The sequence below is a fragment of the Anarhichas minor genome, unplaced genomic scaffold, assembly GCF_050575085.1.
Source record: "Anarhichas minor isolate MPS153535 unplaced genomic scaffold, ASM5057508v1 ptg000004l, whole genome shotgun sequence".
NCBI lineage: Eukaryota > Metazoa > Chordata > Actinopteri > Perciformes > Anarhichadidae > Anarhichas > Anarhichas minor.
In genome coordinates, this window is record NW_027466450.1 from 14,933,020 (window position 1) to 14,951,983 (window position 18,964).

At 41.5% G+C, this 18,964-nt stretch overlaps 1 protein-coding gene across 1 annotated transcript; it reads left to right on the forward strand.

The window, feature by feature from the left end:
• The first annotated feature begins 379 nt into the window (after positions 1-379).
• rftn2 (raftlin family member 2) lies at positions 380-18,934 on the forward strand. The gene is made up of 9 exons (XM_076110332.1): positions 380-775; positions 11,192-11,372; positions 13,741-13,849; positions 14,653-14,827; positions 15,288-15,506; positions 16,339-16,445; positions 16,802-16,905; positions 17,012-17,096; positions 17,378-18,934. Exons 1-9 carry the CDS (start codon positions 637-639, stop codon positions 17,597-17,599), a joined length of 1,341 nt encoding a protein of 446 aa, XP_075966447.1. The 5' UTR covers positions 380-636; the 3' UTR covers positions 17,600-18,934.
• The last annotated feature ends 30 nt before the right edge of the window (positions 18,935-18,964 follow it).

Genomic DNA, 18,964 nt, shown 5'->3' on the forward strand with positions numbered 1-18,964 from the left:
TCTCAACTAACTACAACTGAAAAATCCTGTTTTATAATAATAATCAAATTATATAATATATAATAGTAGAAAAGTCACAGGGGACAATTAACAGTATTGAGCAGGCCTACTTTGACTTTAGGGTTATTATAGTAACATACTTTTACTTTAACGTTATCAGTGCATGCCTTTGTAAAAAAAATGTAAGTATTTTTACAGTGTGGTATTTGTACTTTTACCTAAATAAAAGATCTGATTACTTCCTCCAAAAACTTTATTTCAGAGTCTTATTTTGAAATTTTGACAGGAAGTTGTAGTATCCTTGCCGTTTTGATTGTGGAGGAAACTTTTTTTTTTCCCAGAGAGAGAGAGAGCGGCTCCTCCTCTCCACGCTTCAGACCTGCAGCCACATCAGCGGGACACTTTTCTCAAGGAACAACCGCTTCATGACAATAATCTCCTCTCCGTTAACCGGCGGGTTTCCGCTGATTACCTGTGCACAGTCGGAGGGATTAAAGGGGAACACCGAGGAGGTGATGGAGCGCTCCCGTTAAAAAAGTTGAAGCGCTCAAAGAAGAGAATCTGTCTGCTCCTCCTCCTCCTCCTCCGGTGCTCGGCGAGCGGCTGTCTGTTCCTTCCCACCCCGCCTCGGAGGCCATGGGCTGCGGCTTGCGGAAACTGGAAGACCCGGAGGACAGCAGCCCCGGGAAGATCTACTCCACCCTGAAGAGACCTCAGGTGGAGACCAAAACGGAGACGGTGTACGAGTACGTGCTGCTCGACTTCAGCCTGGAAGGTAGGACGAGATAATCAATGATGCCACTCCGCGGTTTGACCAAAATCAATCAATATATTTATATTTACAGTCCTTTTATATTTATACCAAGACGGAACTAACTGCTCACCAGAAAGAAGTGTTTTATCTGGAACAATTCAATTAATCAATTAAAACGATTAGTCAATGGACAAAACAAATTAACAGATTAATCAATTAAGTCGTTAATTGATTGAAGAATCTCCTCGTTCAAGCTGCTTTTCAGTTTAAAATATATATCATATTTAAAACCCAAAACATTTGCTGGTTCCAGCTTCTCCAGTGTGAAGATTTGATGCTCTTTTCTATTTTTGTGTCATTATAAGTTCAACATCTTTGGCTTTTGGGGCTTTTGTTTGGACAAAACAAGATATTTAAATATGTAAGCTTGGACTTTAGGACATTGTGATTGTATTGTCGAATGTTTTCTGACATTTTATAGAACAATTGCAACAATTTGGCCTTAAAAAAAGGTCTCTTGAATAGCAGACACCCTGTTTATGGTCGTTTTATTGGAACATGGTGTTATTTTATTACTAACACCTGTTAATGTTTTATTTAAATGTGACTCTATGGAACTTTAAAGCCCTTTCAAACTACAATGTGTGCAGCGTTACAGCATCGAACTGTGAACTTCTAGCAACAGGGCTGTTGGTTCAGGGTATCTAGAAATAGGTCACTGCCTTCTTTCCTTGGCACACACACACACACACACACACACACCCCTTTCCATGTGCTGGGCATGCAGCAGAATGCAGAGAGAACCCCCACCTGCTGTGATATGGAATCTAATATGAGCATGTGTGATAATCTCAGATGGCTGAGAGACAGTTTTTTTCCGGGGATAATCCCTTCGTCTGGTCCTCAGACTGGCTGTTGTGACTGTGACCTATTTGGAAGGAAATGGTGATTAAGTCCTGAGTGGGAGCCGAGCATGTAAACAGCAGGCCGGCACGTTAATGAATCATGGAGGAAAGTGCTGCCTTCCAAAATTCGGGGGTGGGGTCAGGGTCAGGGTCAGGAAAGTAAAGTACGTAATGACTTCAGGATTGTCCGACCACTCAGCGTGGATCCGGTCCTGTCTGCATTAGACCCCATCATGTAGACTAACCATGTTTTTTCTTTATTAACGGATAATCTTTTGCCTGATAAGTGTCCGAAAATAGCGAAAAAAATGTCCATCACGACTGTCCAGAGCCCAAGACCGGACAAACCGCACATGGAGATCGTTTCCACCAGTTTGCACAGATTGTTGTGAAGGAGCGTGAACCTTACGGTTGAGTGAACACACCAGACGACACGCCGGACCGTTGGTCTGCAGTGAGGAAACAAACATGGACGCCAACCAGCAGTTTGGACTGTTTGTATGCAGTGTGACATTTGTACAGATTTGGAACAGACCCAGTCTAACTTGGTCGTCGTGCACAAATCATTTTCATAATCGGCTCAATAGTCGTTATGTGACTCTCCGTCTTAACGTCTCGATTTTACCATCTTTTGTGTCTAAGTGACTAATGGGGACAACGCTTTGTTTTAAATCGGTACAATGTTGATCGAGAGCGCTGCAGTTACTAAACGGGCTGCAATGTTATCACTCGGGGCAACTCCTCACCATCAATGTGCGTACACTAAAAGTGTTCGTTTCTGCCACTGACGGGCTCAGATTATTACTATAAATGTCTGACAGCATTATGGAAACATTTTGCACAACCTCGTTGTGTTTCTGTAGCCATACATCCTCCTAGTTAGAGTTTATTAACATCATATCAATACTTTATCTGATAAAGGTAAAACTTTTGAACCAGGTCCTTTGGTCTTTCTATCATTTAGCTTGTGATATATGAGGTTTGTCAGATTAAGTAGCTTCACCTGGTATTTAAATTTACATATTTAATCATCATTTAAGTGAATATAAACATCAGATAGGACTCTGCATCGACCGATACAAAATATTAAAGAAGATTAAAGATCAGGATCCTCTGCTAACTAACTTTTGACTTGTGAACGCTCCTCTGCTGCATGTGTTTGGGTTTTTTTGGGATTCTTTGCGGCTGTCATCAGCAGGGAGTTGTGTGTGTGTGTGTGTGTGTGTGTGTGTGTGTGTGTGTGTGTGTGTGTGTGTGTGTGTGTGTGTGTGTGTGTGTGTGTGTGTGTGTGTGTGTGTGTGTGTGTGTGTGTGTGTGTGTGTGTGTGTGTGTGTGTGTGTGTGTGTGTGTGTGTGTGTGTGTGTGTGTGTGTGTGTCCACCTTAAACAAACCGTAGTCGGAACACATCTCGTACGCTTCTCTTTGTGATCAGACGTTGCTAAAGAAATGCTCGTTAGCGCTCAGTCGTACAGCCAGACGGCGAGGTCGCTGTCGCAGGGCTCAATGGTAAGGGTCGCCTTTTGAGAAATTGGCAACCAAGTCTTGGCCTTTTTAACATAAAAAAATATGGACAGCAAAGCGTGCACCTCATAATAAATATATTTCTGATATTTGTTGCGTCAGTGATATTTAGATATTGCTTTTACGCTGCACGTAAGTAACTATAATGCAAATGCGTTTAATCGCGTGAGCACAGGGCTTCTGTTTTAGAGACAATGGCGGCGCAAATATAGTTGTCTGACAAAGTTCAAATAATCTGCAAATAGATTCAACTGACAAAGAACTAGATGAACATGAGTGAAAAACAATAAAGGAAGTTTGTGAAGTCTGTGGATGAACACTTATAAGAAAGCCTTTTTAATCTTTTATGTCACATTATTAAGCTGACTTATAACTGCATAGTATCTGAATTACTCAAAATATAAGGTGACTAACATGCCATATTTTTAGTTTCGGCAACCAAAAGTTGATGCCTGGTTGCCGACCTTGCAACCAATTGTAGAAGTCTGTGTTGTTGGGATATAAACTTTAAATCTGATGTTTGCAGCTGTATCCTGAGCCAGACATGCTCTACTAATCAAACCAGCGCTCACCGGCCTAGATTTGGTCACTTAACATCCTTGAATACTTCCACACGAGTCATTGAAGAATTATATATTATCAGAATACAGCTGCATGTGATTTCCTCACCCGAGTTGCTTTTCTATGAAGGAAAGAAAAGAGAAATCCGACACACAAAATGCATATTTACCACGAGAGTTAATGTTAAAAAATGCAGTTTTACTGTTCAGCCCGTCTTCCTGGCTCTGCTGGATCGTCACTGACTAAATGTGTGAGTATGCCTCTCGCTCAAAGTGTGAAGCCTCCGTAATTGGCACAGCTAAAGATAAACCGGAGTGATTCCAATCTCTAGTAGTCATGTGCAGTCTGGTGATGGCTGGCATCCTCTCTGGCATTTCTTTCCGTCTTTTACGAGACTCTAAACCGTTTACTTGAGTATGAACGGTGTTAATCACCTCGTTTTATGATTTGGTTAAAGAAGAAAATTGGCTGCCGTTATCTACGTCTTGGTTTAGTCAGTGAAGTTGCTGCTTGCCAAATGAAAGATGAAAAGCCGACAAAATGTGGCACAAAATGTGTGTTTTCCTGGCGTTTAACCAGACTGTGTTCTCGCTCCAAATGAGGCTCTGCAGGGTTTCGTTTCCCTCCATGACAGAGAGGACGTGTGATGTGATCCCAGATTCACTCGAGGTGTAAAAACACTCAGTGACTGAAGAGCACCAAACAAGGGAGGGGCTCAAGTTTCATGAAAATGATTTGATCAACACTGTTAACTACGCAATATTCATATGATATCAGATTTGTTTTAAAAGCTGTTAATTGTGTATCAAGTCATTCAGTCAGACATTGATTTTTTTCCATGGAATCGGTTGCAGCCGTCTAATTTTTAAATCTGGACAAATTTCAGCCGGATCGGTTGTGAGTTTGAGGTCACGACGCCGGATTAATCGCATAAGCTATAAATGATCTGGTTGGATTGTTGGCTGGTTTTCTAGCAGTTTGAGCAGTTCTACGGTCCAATTTCCAACGTGGCTGCTGTTAAAAGGTCTGTTATAAACACAGGCTGTATATGCAAAGTGGACGTAGTTGGCGTGATGTCACTCATTGGTTGGTGAACTGCGGTTTTGAAGCCTCGAGTTCGGCTATTTGGCCGTCGCCATCTTGGATTTTTGTGTTGAAGACTTGAAACTAGAGATTGAGACCATAAACTCATGTTTACAATGTTTAGTCGCCCCCTGATGGACATTAGAGAGAATGCAGCTTTAAGACATGAAGCTTTGGCTTCACTTTTCAGACCTGGGGGTTGCCACCTGGTGATAAAAGACATAAAAGTCACAAAAAAGATGTTGAAGACGCAGCCATGTTGTTTGAAGAAACCTTTTTGGAATTGTCAATGGACAAAACAATTAGAAGTTCTGTGTTTGCTTTCAGTTTGAGCATGGAAGTCATGTGATTTAACACTTAACTTTCCAGCTTTAATGGGCTGAATGAGTTTCTTAAAGGAGGAGGTGTAAAGACTCAGTAGTCCTGTATGTTTTGGAAAAGAATAACACATCTGTCAGCACATGCCATTCCTGACAAGCAGCTGGCCGACGGATGCCTCGCATATCTTCTTGTTGCATATCTTTTTTTCTGTAATGTTTTTTTTGTTCAGGCAAGTTCCAGCACCTGCACCACCCTTTTTCCCCAGAAAAAAAAAGTGCAGATTTATTTAAAGAAACAGACTCAAAATCAAAAACGCTGATCACTGCAGTTTATAGTAAACCATGATGCCGTTATAAGAATCACTCCCCACACCACTCCACCCTCCTCTGGCCTCGCTTCTCCTTGAAACGATGAAGCGTTTCTGGGACACACACAGAGCTACTGTCACAACTCTTGCTTTAATCTGCCTCATCACACACACACACACACACACACACACACACACACACACACACACACACACACACACACACACACACACACACACACCCATCCCCGTTGTATGTCCCTTGCTGTGCCCGGTAGCAGGGCAGCTTGGCCTGGTTTTTTACTCCCGACCGAGAGGAGACTGGACGTGGAGGCCTGGAGCCAGAGGCAGCACATCAAAGCACCTAATGGCTAATACTTCCCTGAGCTCATTACTGATGGCTGCATTGCACATGTGAGAGCGAGAACTCATGTGGACCCTGAAGAGGTCTTTATATAGGTATTGATCTTTTCATTGCAAACTGCTCACTGTGTGTTCCTTACTGTTGAAGCTCGGTCCAGTAAACACGTTTGTTGAGTTGAAGAAGTCACAAGAATCCTTCTCGAGAGCAATAACACAAGAAAGAGTATCCTGGCTCTGTCTTTACCGGTTTTTGTTGTTGTTTACCGACCAGAAAAGGATGAAGCTAAAGAGATTTTGTTGTCTTTCTATTGTTTTATGGTCAGACGGTCCACCACTTTGATCCTGACTAAATATCTCCACAACTATTCGATGGATTGCGAATAAATTGTAGACGTTCATGGTCCCCAGAGGAAGCCTGTTGACTTTGGTGATCGTCTGACTTTTCCTGTTGCACCGCTATAAGTTTGACATTTGTGTTTTTTTTTTAAATAAAATATCTCAACAACAATTGAGTGGATTGTTTGGTACACACACTCATGTGGATGATTTATAACTTCAATCCTTTAACTTTTCATCGAGCGGCATCAGGTCAACTTTTTTACTTGTTCAATACTTTGGTTTATTAAGATCTGCACAATTAATGTCGTTCCCATCAGCCTTAGCTGTACTTTGTGTTTGGAGATAATAAGCACAAATGTTAGCGTGCTACTAAAGTGAGATGCTAATCATGGTTAGCATCAGCTTGTTAGCATGCTGACCGTACCGTATATCTTGAACGCACGCACAGTTTCCCTTGGAATAAATACAGTTCTATCTTATCTTAAAGTGAAATTTAAAGAAAAATAACTTTTTCCCACTAAGACGATAATAATCCTGTTTCCTCTTGCGACGAATGATTTCCGACCCTGAAGCCTGAGGCTGACGGGCTTCTACTTCCCTGCACATGGAGCGGTGTCATGCAAAGACTTGAAGTGGACTCTGAAGGGAATCAAGGATCAGAGGATGATTGGAAAAGTTGCACAGCGACGGCAGGTCAGGACTAGATGAATAAAGGGGACAACACAAAGGGATTTGCGGGTGGAGAGATGGCTTAAACTGAGGCGACGTGTATTCATCACTGGTTGGATGAACTCAGCTGAAGACTGTTGAGGAAAATGTGGGATGAAATGAAACCTTCTAATCCGTCAAGAGATGGCGACTGATTTGTTTGGATGTGGTCTGACCTACCGAGGCATCGATTCACTGTGTTGTTTGTAAAAGGGTATCTATCTGTCGGCCAGTACTCGTCATTATTTTCGAGGATGAGTGCGATTTTCTGTAATCTCTGTCTAATCTGGGAATCTAACGGCACATGCTGGATTATTTCAGATTAAAGCCAGTACTTTCATTATTACATTTAGAGGAGATGTGAAGGGCAGCACAAACCTGGAAACTTGCACTCGATAATCAATTATCTTTGATTCCAGTTGATTGGCATAATGCGGCTAATGTTGAGCTGAGATGGCCACATTGGTGGGTTGAATGCCTTCTCTAATCAGCTTTAATCAGCACTCAGTTTGTCGGTTTGAGTTTCAGCCCATGTTTTATGTATCAGGCCCCCAAACTATACTGCTCTGGTTCAATCTCTGTTCTCATAGCGTCATTTTCAGAGGAAAAAGCTCTAATAAATCCACTTAACACTTCCTGCTCAGCAGCAAACAGCAGACAGACACGGTTAGAAACTAGCTTGTAAAGTTTGTGAAGCATTTAGCAGCTAAAGAGACTCTCAGGAGTTGGTGGAGACCAAAACAGGAGCTAAAAGAGTGAATATTGGACTTTATCAGTTGGACACAAATTACTGTAAATGAATATTCATGTTGTAACTGCTGGATGTGTAAAAAAGCAACTGTTTGCAATCAAGTTCAGCATATCTACTTGAAAAAGATTTAATATGTCAAATATCTAATATTTTGGTGCATCACTAAACCACCCATAAAATCCGATACCAGCATCAGAAATACCTATGATACAGCCTAAAATGCTGGATCGGGTAACGGCGAGTACGCGAGTCTATGCACCGATCCAATATCGCATTATCATATAATTTATCAGCTCATTAATGCTACACAGGAACAACAACTACACGCGTCACTCGCTCAGGTATCGCAATCGGTATCAGGAAGGAAGAACTTCATATAGTTTTCCTACTTTTCTTTTGTCACGTATAATAGTCGACTCGATGTCTGTGTGTTTTGGGCTGTGGGGATGAAGGATGGGAGGTGCTCAAAATAGTGCAGAGCATTAACAGTCTGCTGCAGAAGTGCAATGAACTGCATCACGACACCAACTAATCTGCACTTTTCAACTGAATTCACAAGCCGTCTGTTAAAATAAAGAAACACTCAACTGGTGTTTTGGATGAAGTTTTTAGCATTTCGGAGCTTTTAGAACATGAGAGCATTTTCAGCTTTGTCCACATTTAGGAGCCTAAAACACACGTGGCAGTAACCTTCATAAACCAGATGGAGTGCATTTTACTTCATTGTTTCCTAACGATCATGTCTCTGTCCATGCAGGTATTCGTCCTACATCGCTACCCGATTCGTACATCTCTGATTGAGAGTTGCACATGTGCAGTACGGATCTGGGAGGTGCTAACGGAGGGTGTAACGTTGTAATGGTGTAATCTTGCAAAATGTCAGTAATTTGGCAATATTTTACACTGGAAAATTCCTCCAGTGAAACAGTGACATGTTTATAATGCCATGTATCGGATCGGTAGTTGAGGTATCTGAATCCGTGTCGGGAACCGGAACACCTCTGATTGTGCTGACGTTAGCTTGTTGGCATCAAAGCATTCTCACAGAGGTGCTTGTTTCCTTCTAGTGTTACTCTTGTTTTTGTAGCTCCTTGTTGCCAGGCTGCTTTCTCCTTTTCACACCTTGTCTCCCATTCACAAACGGGCTCATAAAATCCACCTCGTAACTGCTGTCTGGCTCCTTCCTCCCTCCTTCGCCTCCCATTCTCTCAGCTCTGTCACCCCTTCTCTGTGCCCTCAGTTGTTGCTCAACTCCACTTGAGCCCTTTAACTCCCCCCCCCTCCCTCACCCATCCTGCCAGCTCCCACCTCTACTTCTTCTCCCCCCCCACACCCTTTTTTTTACCCTCTTTGCTAGTCCTCAGCTCTTCCTCTCCTCCTCCTCCTCTTTATTTTTTCTCCCACACATCACTAAACAGAGGCCTCAGTGTGCGGGATGACGGGGCGAGTGGCACCAGGATGGGAGGGGAGGGGGTGGTGGGTGAAGACTGAAAGCAGGGGAGGAGACGAGCAAAAAGGCTGCAACAAAAGCCTTGCTTGGAGGTGTGTGTGCATGACATCATGGTCCTCCTGGGAGCCATTATCTGCAGCGCGGTCGCCTGCTTTTTTTTCAGCGTGAGCCTCCAGACGTTGCTCTGTTTCATCCTCTGAAGGAAAAAGAAAGTTGCCCTAAAAGTTGTAGTGAAGCATTGATGTTGTCCACCAGCTGCAACATGTACGTCCCTGTGTTAAATCTATATTTAAGTGTTTTGGAGCGGGATTTACACCCACAGGAATGCGAGTAAACTGTTTGCCGGGCGTTTGCTTTGGTGGTTTCATTGAGGTTCTTCTGGTAGTCTTCAGTCTCATAATGGAGCCGGCCAGACAAACCATTCAGAGGCTGCAGTGATCTCTCAGCTGTGGACTGGATCTCTGGGGTGTTTGTCCGTGAGAATGTGGGGGGTTGTAGTGAGGAATGCTCTCACACACATACAACTTGAAGTGTGTGTGTGTGTGTGTGTGTGTGTGTGTGTGTGTGTGTGTGGCACACAGCCAAGCCCCTCTGTGAACAGCCACTCTTTGTGGACACAGGAAGTATGGTGATTGCCACAGGGATTTCCAGCCAGAGTTTTTTTTTTTTTTAAGGAAAAGACAACAGCAACACAGTACCAGCTCCTCACAACCCACCGTGCACTCTTTATACCTCTGAAAGGGGCGAGGAAATGGATAACATGTGAACCGAAATGAGAAACGCGTAAACTACACGACACAACCTGTGATCCTGTGACGCCTCGGGAGAGTTTGTACTTTCCTCAAGTCTGCAAAATCCTCTTAAGGGTATCGATTCATTTTACAAAGTAGTAATATTCATGTAGATCTGCATCAGTAGCCACACAGTGATGGACAGTCATGTGCAAATATTCAAGAGATGCCTGCATATGAACTCCGAGCCACAAAATTGGATCTTCATCAAAATGCTTATAAATTGATTAATACGAGGGTTGCGTCCATTTTTAAAGGTACTAAATTCGATATTCAGAGAATCAATATAGCAGCAAACAACTATATGCTATGTAAAGATATGTTGGAGTAATGTCTACCTGAGTAGAGAATGAAAGAGTAAAAGTACAAATGCAATACATCCAAAAAGAGACGGGCATTCTTCACTATTTTCTTACATTTTATAGACTAATAATTGGACTAAATTGATTTGTTTCACTTCAATCTAAAAGTCGTAGGTGATTCAGAAGTCTTGAACCAGGCTAGACATTTTATAGACAAAACAATAATTGAGAGCATAACTGATAAAGAAAATGAGCCAAATAATCTCACAGCAGCATGAAGATTATACTCTATTTCTTCTTGTTCCAGTCTCAGAGCCACACCAGACATACCGCTTGAGGAGCAGCACTAAAAATATGCATACAGTTTGTGTATATATAGATGTATATATCTATATATATATATATATGTATATATATCTATATATCTCTCTCTCTCTCCTTTACGTAAGAGCGGGGTGGTTTGGTGTTTCACTCAACATGCCGGGGTTGGTGGTTGTTGTTTTTTATGGCCGTCATCAGTCTTTGAAGCGATCTGACACAGCTGGACTCAGGATATTAAAACTCTCAGATCAGAAGCTTCCAGATTTGTAACATCGTCATATTTATATTGCAGGACACTTGATGTAAAGGTGCTGACATGTCAGTTTCACACGTCATAGGATGTCTAATAAATGGTTCCATATGTGACGACTTACTAAAAATAGCAGCCTCTCTGATGCTGAACTAATATACAATAAATAACTGAAATTAAAATAAATGCTATGCCCCATCATCATCATCTGACAGACCCTGTGTGTGTGTGTGCGCTTTCCTGTCTCTAGGAGCAACAGTGGAAAAATGATGTTCAAGTCATTACACAGGAAGGAAAATAAAACTTTCCCAGACAGTGTGCATGATTTTTGGTGCTGGACGGTGTCCTATGTTTACATGAATACAGACAAATCTGGGGGGGGGGGGTGTAGTAGTAACTTGTATAAACCAGCTGGCTACATTTTACTGAATTGTCTCCTACTGATTGTGTCTCTGTTCGTGCAGGTAGTCGTCCCACGGTGCAATATGTGGCTTCACTCTCCGAGCTGCCCCAGGCCCTGCAGCCCTACTACACACAAGGCTACGTCCTGACCGCCTTACACCCCATCATCCTGTCTGTGGGTCGAACCCGCTCGCTCCCCTTCAGCCTGCTCTACCGAGCCATCCTGGCCCGTCCCAGATCCAGGTACATTAATCTTAACCCTCTTTTAAGCTTTAACCCTAATGTTCTAATTTTAATACTTGCCACTATACTTTGGCCTTTGGAAATACCTTTACGTTGAACGATTTGCTCCTTTTCATGATTTTAGGTTTAAACACACATATTTACCAATTTATAACTTTCTCTAATCGTCAGTCTTGAAGAAGAACATGAGTCTGGGGCAAATACATTTTTATCATCTGCATAAAAATGTTTATTGAATTACTGATTAGAGAACTGATTCACAAAAGACCTTTAAAAAATGAAATATTGAATATTTTCACATTTTACGGCCTTTAAGTTTCTAAAATACATCAAATACTGGATGTTTTTGTCTTTTCAGGAATCTAAATGTTTTTAATATATTTAAAAGAAGTGAAATACTGAATAATTTCACTTTTGTAGGACTCTAAAAATGGATATTGAAGAACTCATTCAAGAACTGATTGACTGATTGAAATCCTTAAAAAACTGAAATATTGAATATTTTCAATCCTCTAAAAATCTCAAGAATAATGTAATAGCTGTTCACCTCTTCGAGCTTCTAAAATTATTTCAGTGAAATGTTGGATACTTATACCTCTTTAGGGCTGTAAAAATAGAGACACATGAAGCTGTATCATCTGCATAACGATTGACACAAGTACGAAAGGACTACGGTCTAAAATATTGCATATTTTCACACTTTACAGCCTTTAAAGTCTCTAAAATATGTGAGATGCTGGATATTGTAAGATAAATTCCTCTGATCATGCACAATGGGGTGTATATTTCAACCTAACTCCTGTCCTGTGCACCATGCTTTGAGCATTAAAAGTGTGACAATACTGTAGGAGATTTTTTGTCCCGTTCCTCGTTATCAGAGTGGGATTTCAAAATTGCCCCGACAATATGTTCATCTTTTCAGGACTAAAAAATAAATGGAATACTTGGTACGTTCCCTTTTGTAGGACTCTGAAATCCCTAAAAATGTAAAATATTGGATATTTTCACCTTTTTGGGATATATAAAATTGCTAGAATTGGTAAAATATTGCATCCTTTCAACTCGTCAAACTTCTAAAATTCTTACAGTTAAATATTTGATACTTTTCACCTCTTAAGGGCAGTAAAATCCATTGAAAATATTAAACATTGGCTACATTAGCATCAGAGGCAGACTGAATGGCAATGGTCCAATAATAGAGCCCTGTGGAACCCCATTTCTGATGGTAAGAGTTCTCCCTGTAAGAAAGACATGGAATATCTTGACCCAAACTTGACTGTATCAAATGAGTTTGAGAGGTACAGTATACTGTACATGTTGTATGTGACTCCACTCCCTCTGCCACACATGCCTCCCCACTGTGTGGCCACATGTTTGCCTCCATACTGTCTAGTAAATGGATGAATGATGGATGAAGTCGGCTGCATATTTAATGCACAGCCCTGGTAGGAGGTCAGACTGGCGTGCCTGGAGGAGACTATGTTTTGGTTTGACTCGCGTCTACCATGACTTCTATTGGCTAGAAATCCACCCAACAACAGGGCTCCCACAGCAGCCAATGGGGGTGAAGCATCCCTGATCTCTGCGGTTTGATTGGTTGGGATACTAACTGTGATGATGATTTTTATTTCATAAGACAGCAGTAGAGGTGAATTAATAATATTAATGATGGTGTTTCTATGCAAAATTATAGAGAAGGGAAATAGTATGCAGTAGTGGAGAGTAACTAAGGACATTTACTCAACTACTGTACTTAAGTACAATTTGAGATATTTTTACTTTACTTTACTATCCAACAGTATTTAAAGTCAGTATCTGCTCCTCTTTCACCGGCTGTAACATTAAAATGCTGCTTACGTGTTAAAACATTATATGAAAGGGACCATTTTACACAATACAAGTACTTTTACTTTAATACCTCAAGTACATTTTTCCATTAATACTGAAATCTTGAATATAAGACTTTTATTTGTACCAAAGTATTTTTGCAAAGAGGTACTTTTACATGGGTACTTCTTCCACCACTGACTCTGTGTGACCGTTATTTTACAAAAACTCACTTTCTTGTAAAAAATGCAGCATGTGGTGTACGATCTTTCATCACTTCAGTTGCCTAAGTTGTTGTTTACCTTCTGTGTTAATTGCTCAGACAGTCGGCGGTAGCCGCCTCCCGCTGAGCCTATAAATGATTTATGTGTCGGTGTCAGCAGCTCAGTGACAATTACAAGTGAACTATGAACCCTCCAGATGGACTCGAATCCAGAAACTCCCCACTGACCTGAACAGCTTTAACGTCAGGCTATGTTACCGCTGAACTCCTCTCACGTTCCGTCTAATAGATGTTTTTTCCGTCTGTCTGTGTTTTCAGTAAGCAGATGGCGTCCATGTGTTACAGCGTGCCGATGTTGAAGGTGGAGGAGTGGCCGTTACCTGGAGAGTCACTGACCGGGGACACGGTCCGAGCGCTCATCGACAGGGTCAGTGAGATCTACCGCAACTAAAAAGCTCCAAGAGGTCCCATGAATCATCAGAGAGGTCACCAGGAGATTGTTTTAGGCAGTAAAGAAATAATTCTGTATACTTTCATTCCTTTAGGCCTCTAAAATCCTACTGGATGATTTCCCTTTTTTAAGCACATGAAATCCTTTAGGAAGTGCAATTTTGATAATTTCACATTTCATGAATCTAAGGAAGTGGAATACTTAATACTTTCACCTTTGTAGGACTCTGTAATCCTTTAAACAGGTGAAATATTGGATATGTTCACCTGTTCAAATATTTTTAAAAAATCCCTTAAATATGGGAAAGAATACTTTCACATTGAGAATTTAGAGATGCTTAAAATAAGTTGAACACTAAATCATTTCCACTTTTTACGTCTCCTTAAATGAGCAAAATACACGAAACTTTCACGCCTCAAAGAAATCCCTAAAAACATGATGATATTACACTCTAACGTCCTTAGAATAAATAAAATGGATACTTTCATTTCTTCTTGCTGAAGAATACACAAACTGATTCTTATTTTGGTAAACATGGTGATTTTAACCATCATAGTTTTAAAGCTGCTATATGTGATCATTTCAGTTAATGAAATGTTGTTCTCATTGAAAATAGCAATAAATTCAGTTCACTTATGGATTTTTACTTACCCAGTATTTTCTGGTTTCAGTGACTTTCCACCACTACCTGTGTGCCGTTGAGCATAAAGTCTTCAGCCTGGTTTTACTGTAACGCTGAGCCAGATGTTCGTCTGACTCTGGGTTTCTCTCTCCGGCAGGTGAACAGCAGCGCTCGGGGGGGCGTTCGATTCGTTGGCTCGGTCCTCCAGCAGGTGAGCGGGATCACCAACGGCCGGGTGCACAGCCCTAAGAGGAGCTGTCGCTCCCCTCCACGCACCCCCCCTCGTACTCCGCCCGGAGACAGAGAGCTGGAGGAGAACACCTACAGTCCTGGTGAGACACTCGCTGTGGATGAATTCTGTGTTCATAATAAATATTCTAATAACCATTAATCAGTGGTGGCAGACACCCTCAGTACTTGCACTTAACTAAAAGTAGCAATACCACAATTTAGTTATTATTTAAGTATATATAAGTACAAAAGTATGAGCATAAAAATATATTTAAATAAAAGTAACGGATTAATAAAAGTACTTGTTATGCTGAATTATATTATTGATGCATTGATGTGTTCATCTCTCTAATGTTGGTAAAGGTGGAGCTAATTTAAAATACTTTATATACTGTTGGGTAGCTTAACCAATAATAACAGATCGTAATATATTAATTGCCTTATATTTTATATTGACAAACTAAATCTGCATCGTAACTAATGGGTAAAAAGTACAATATTTGCCTGTAATATATAGTGTACAAGTATCTCAGTAGTTCCTCTCGTCCTCCCTCCTTCCAGACTTGAGGCTGCTGGTCTTCTTCCACTCCTGGGCTCCGGGCTGTGCTCCTCTGGACTCGCTGGCCTGTCAGTACCACCAGGGGGCGCTCTCCATGCGCGTGTCCAGGAAGGGCCAGGTGGTCAGCTCCCTGGAAGCTGATTGGCTGGAGCTGACTGCCGCCTATTATTGCAAAGGCTGGTCGTTGGTGGACTCCTTCGTCTACTGGGACACACCCAAAGGTTGGTCTGAAGTACTTCGGTAAAAGTAGAAATACCACAGTCTAAAAATACTATCAGCTAAATGTACTATACTGGTATCAAAAGTAAAAGTACTCACTGTGCTGAATGCTTTCAAAGTGTTTTAAATCACTAACAAATGCATGTTGGTGCTTTTTAATGTGTTCGTTCATTATTGTGAAGCCAATTTGAAATACTTTGTATACTGCTGGCTACATTAGTAGCATTTTACTGCGTCATGAAAAGCACATCATATGTTTATTAAGAAGACAAGGCCTTATGTTTAAAAAGTTAAGAACAACTGGTGTTTTTCCTTCCATCTCTACCTTTTCCACTATTCTCATAAAGCACTGATTCACACACGGACACGCACACACACACACACACACACACACACACTCAGTCACTTCCTGTTTTGGCTATGATCCCTCCTCTTCTCTCTCCCGCTACGTCTATATTTGGAGTCGTCTTCCCAACCCCGGCGACCTCACTTCCTGTTCCTCTGCGGAGTAGCAGACATGTCCGTAAACCTCTGAGGCCTGAAATAAATAGGCTATAAAACACACAAACACACACACACACACACACACACACACACACACTCTGACTTTCACACACACAGTCTAACCTATTTTTTAAATAACTGGGTCATTATCAACCCATTACATTCTCTCACTGTTGTGTTTCCTCTGCGGTCTTTCAGCACTGAAAAGATTTGTTGTGTATCGTTCATTTGCCTCCTAACAGTGTTATACAAGTGGTTTATTATATATCAGATGATAAAAGATATATAAACACTTGTACACACTTTAAAGTGACTGTGTGTGTGTTTCAGGCGAGCCGGTGCCCAGATCGCTGGAGGGATTGTTTGTGTACGAGGAGAGAAGCACCTCTCCTCCTGCCAACGACACCATCGTCGTAGAGCAGTGGACCGTCATCGAGGTGTGTGTGTGCATTCAAATGAATGAGAGAGCTGCCTTTTTACACACAGCTGACCGGGCTAAATACCTTTTTTTTTTCTGAGGGAACTACCCCTTTAAATACTGGCTCTACAAAAGACATGAAACCGAGCCAAGATAGTTCAATATCTGTATTTATAACTGGACACTGGCATGTTTTCCTTCTTCAACAGCTGACTTATCTTTAATATACTGTGTGTGTGTGTGTGTGTGTATGTATGTGTATATAAATATATATATATATATATATATATATATATATATATATATATATATATATATATATATATATATATATATATATATATATATATATATATATGTTGTGTCTACACTCAGGGCACCAATGTGAAAACGGACTACGGGCCTCTCCTTCACACTCTGGCTGAGTTCGGGTGGCTGCTCACATGCGTGCTGCCCACTCCCATCATCCGTCACGACAGGTAGATGCACCACCGACTCAGCCCGCTCTCCACCAACACCGCTCCATAAGCTAACCATCCCCCTGTGTGTGTGTGTGTGTGTGTGTGTGTGTGTGTGTGTGCGCAGCGATGGGAATCTGGCCACCAAGCAGGTTGTGTTTCTCCAGCGGCCGGTCAGAGGTCAGGCGTCGTCAGGACAAACGAGGAACCAGGTGAGAGGAGGAGAGAGCAGGAGGAGAGGAGGAGGAGTAAAGCCACCAAACCTAATTATTTTTTGGGGTATTTTGGCACTAAACAAGGCAATTATTTCTTCAGTCAGTATCTATTAATGGAGGAAGACTGACTGAGAGAATCCTGCTGTGAGGCTTTTTATGTGGCTACACTGCACCCTGGTGGACAAAGTGGAGGTTGCACTTCACAAAGCATGTCCCTCCTTTTATTACTCGTACTTTATTGCACAAAAGTACTAACTCCTGTCTCTGTGTCCGTCCAGGTTCTACTGTTGCACAGCGACGTGTCCAGTCGCTCCGTGAGTCGAGCGGTCAGCAGCCCCATCCCTCCGGAGGAGGAGCTGTCTCCGACCGCCGGGGGCATCGGGGGATTCCCAGTGTTCGGAGGAGGGTATCCCAGCGGGGGGTATCCCAGCGCCCTGTCCCACCTGGAGGAAGGTGGCTTCGAGCAGGAAGAGGGCAAAGCTGAAGTCACCTGCATGTGAGCAGGTTTTGGACGCGGACTAAAGTTGAGGATTTTAAAACGTTGTTAGATTACTGAAGGAGAAATCACCTCAACGCGGTGAAAGTCCAGACTGTTCATAAACCATTGTGTTCGTGATCCTTTTCTTTTTAACAGACTTTCAATGTAGAAGAACTCAGCACTTTTTAACGAAGCCATAATGAGAATGAGGTATTATTTAGATCTTTGTCCACACTTTACATCGACTTGTTGGGGAGGGAAACACTTGAAGCATATTTAAATCCATCTTTTGTTTTTTTTAGGTCAGTTCAGGTGCTCATGGGAAATCGCACTATAAAGCACAAGCACAGATTTCTGCAAACCGGTGGTGAAATGAGGGAAAGGGCTCCACTTTGTCAAACCAGCTCACACAGCTTACAATTTTAAGTATTTCAGTTGAACACATTTTCAATGTCCAGTCGTCTCTTCACATCACACTTACCACCTCCTCGTGTGTCAACAGTTAAAGCTCCTCTCTCATAGACTGAGGCAGGTTGTGAATATTTATCAGGGAGTTTTCCCGTGTACTTTGGTACAGGCAGTAATACAATAGTACTGCGTACAGATAACAGTATTTCTCAAGAGGGTCTGGAGGATTTTTAGAGTTCTGTTGCAACCCCTTATGTTTAATCTGACATCTTATCATGCAAACATTTTAAAGTATTAAATATTCCGCAGTTACTTTCTTTACATGGTACTGGCAACGCACCTGCTTCTCTCTGTAATGGTTGAAGTTCTTCAGAGACGTCGTTGTATAAAATCTTTGTTCTGAAGAATACAAGATTTAATATTTAAAAGTAATCTGGATGTTAAGTTAGTTCACCAGACCGCTGTAACTGGTCTCTGCTCCAGGCTACATTAGCCGCTATTAGCAAAGCACACCTGAATCTCTGACCAAACTGTCAAGTTGCATTGTGGGTAATGTAGGCACCAGGTTTAGAAAGCCTTCGTGGAGTAAAGACATCTCTGGTTCGGCTGCATTGATTTTTATACTTTTGTTTTGTAAAACTGTCCACAGATGTTTAATCAGTGGAGTCTTTTATTACAATAAAGGGATGTTTTCTAAGGACAATGCTTTTTGTAAATATCTTAGATGTTCGTATTCATTGTGCAAATTTGGGTTTCAACCAGCTGACGCATTTTATTTTGCTTTTTTGGGGGATGGAAAGGTGATCAAATGTATAATTGTAGGTATTCCAGTGATATGTAAAATGATTCATACATGTTCAAATGTATTTTCCTCCACAAACTTACCATCCAGGTTTACTAAATCAGTGTTAACGTTCCAGCCTTTGACAGTTGTACATTTTGCTTCCTTTTTTATTTTATTAAACACTTACTTCCCATT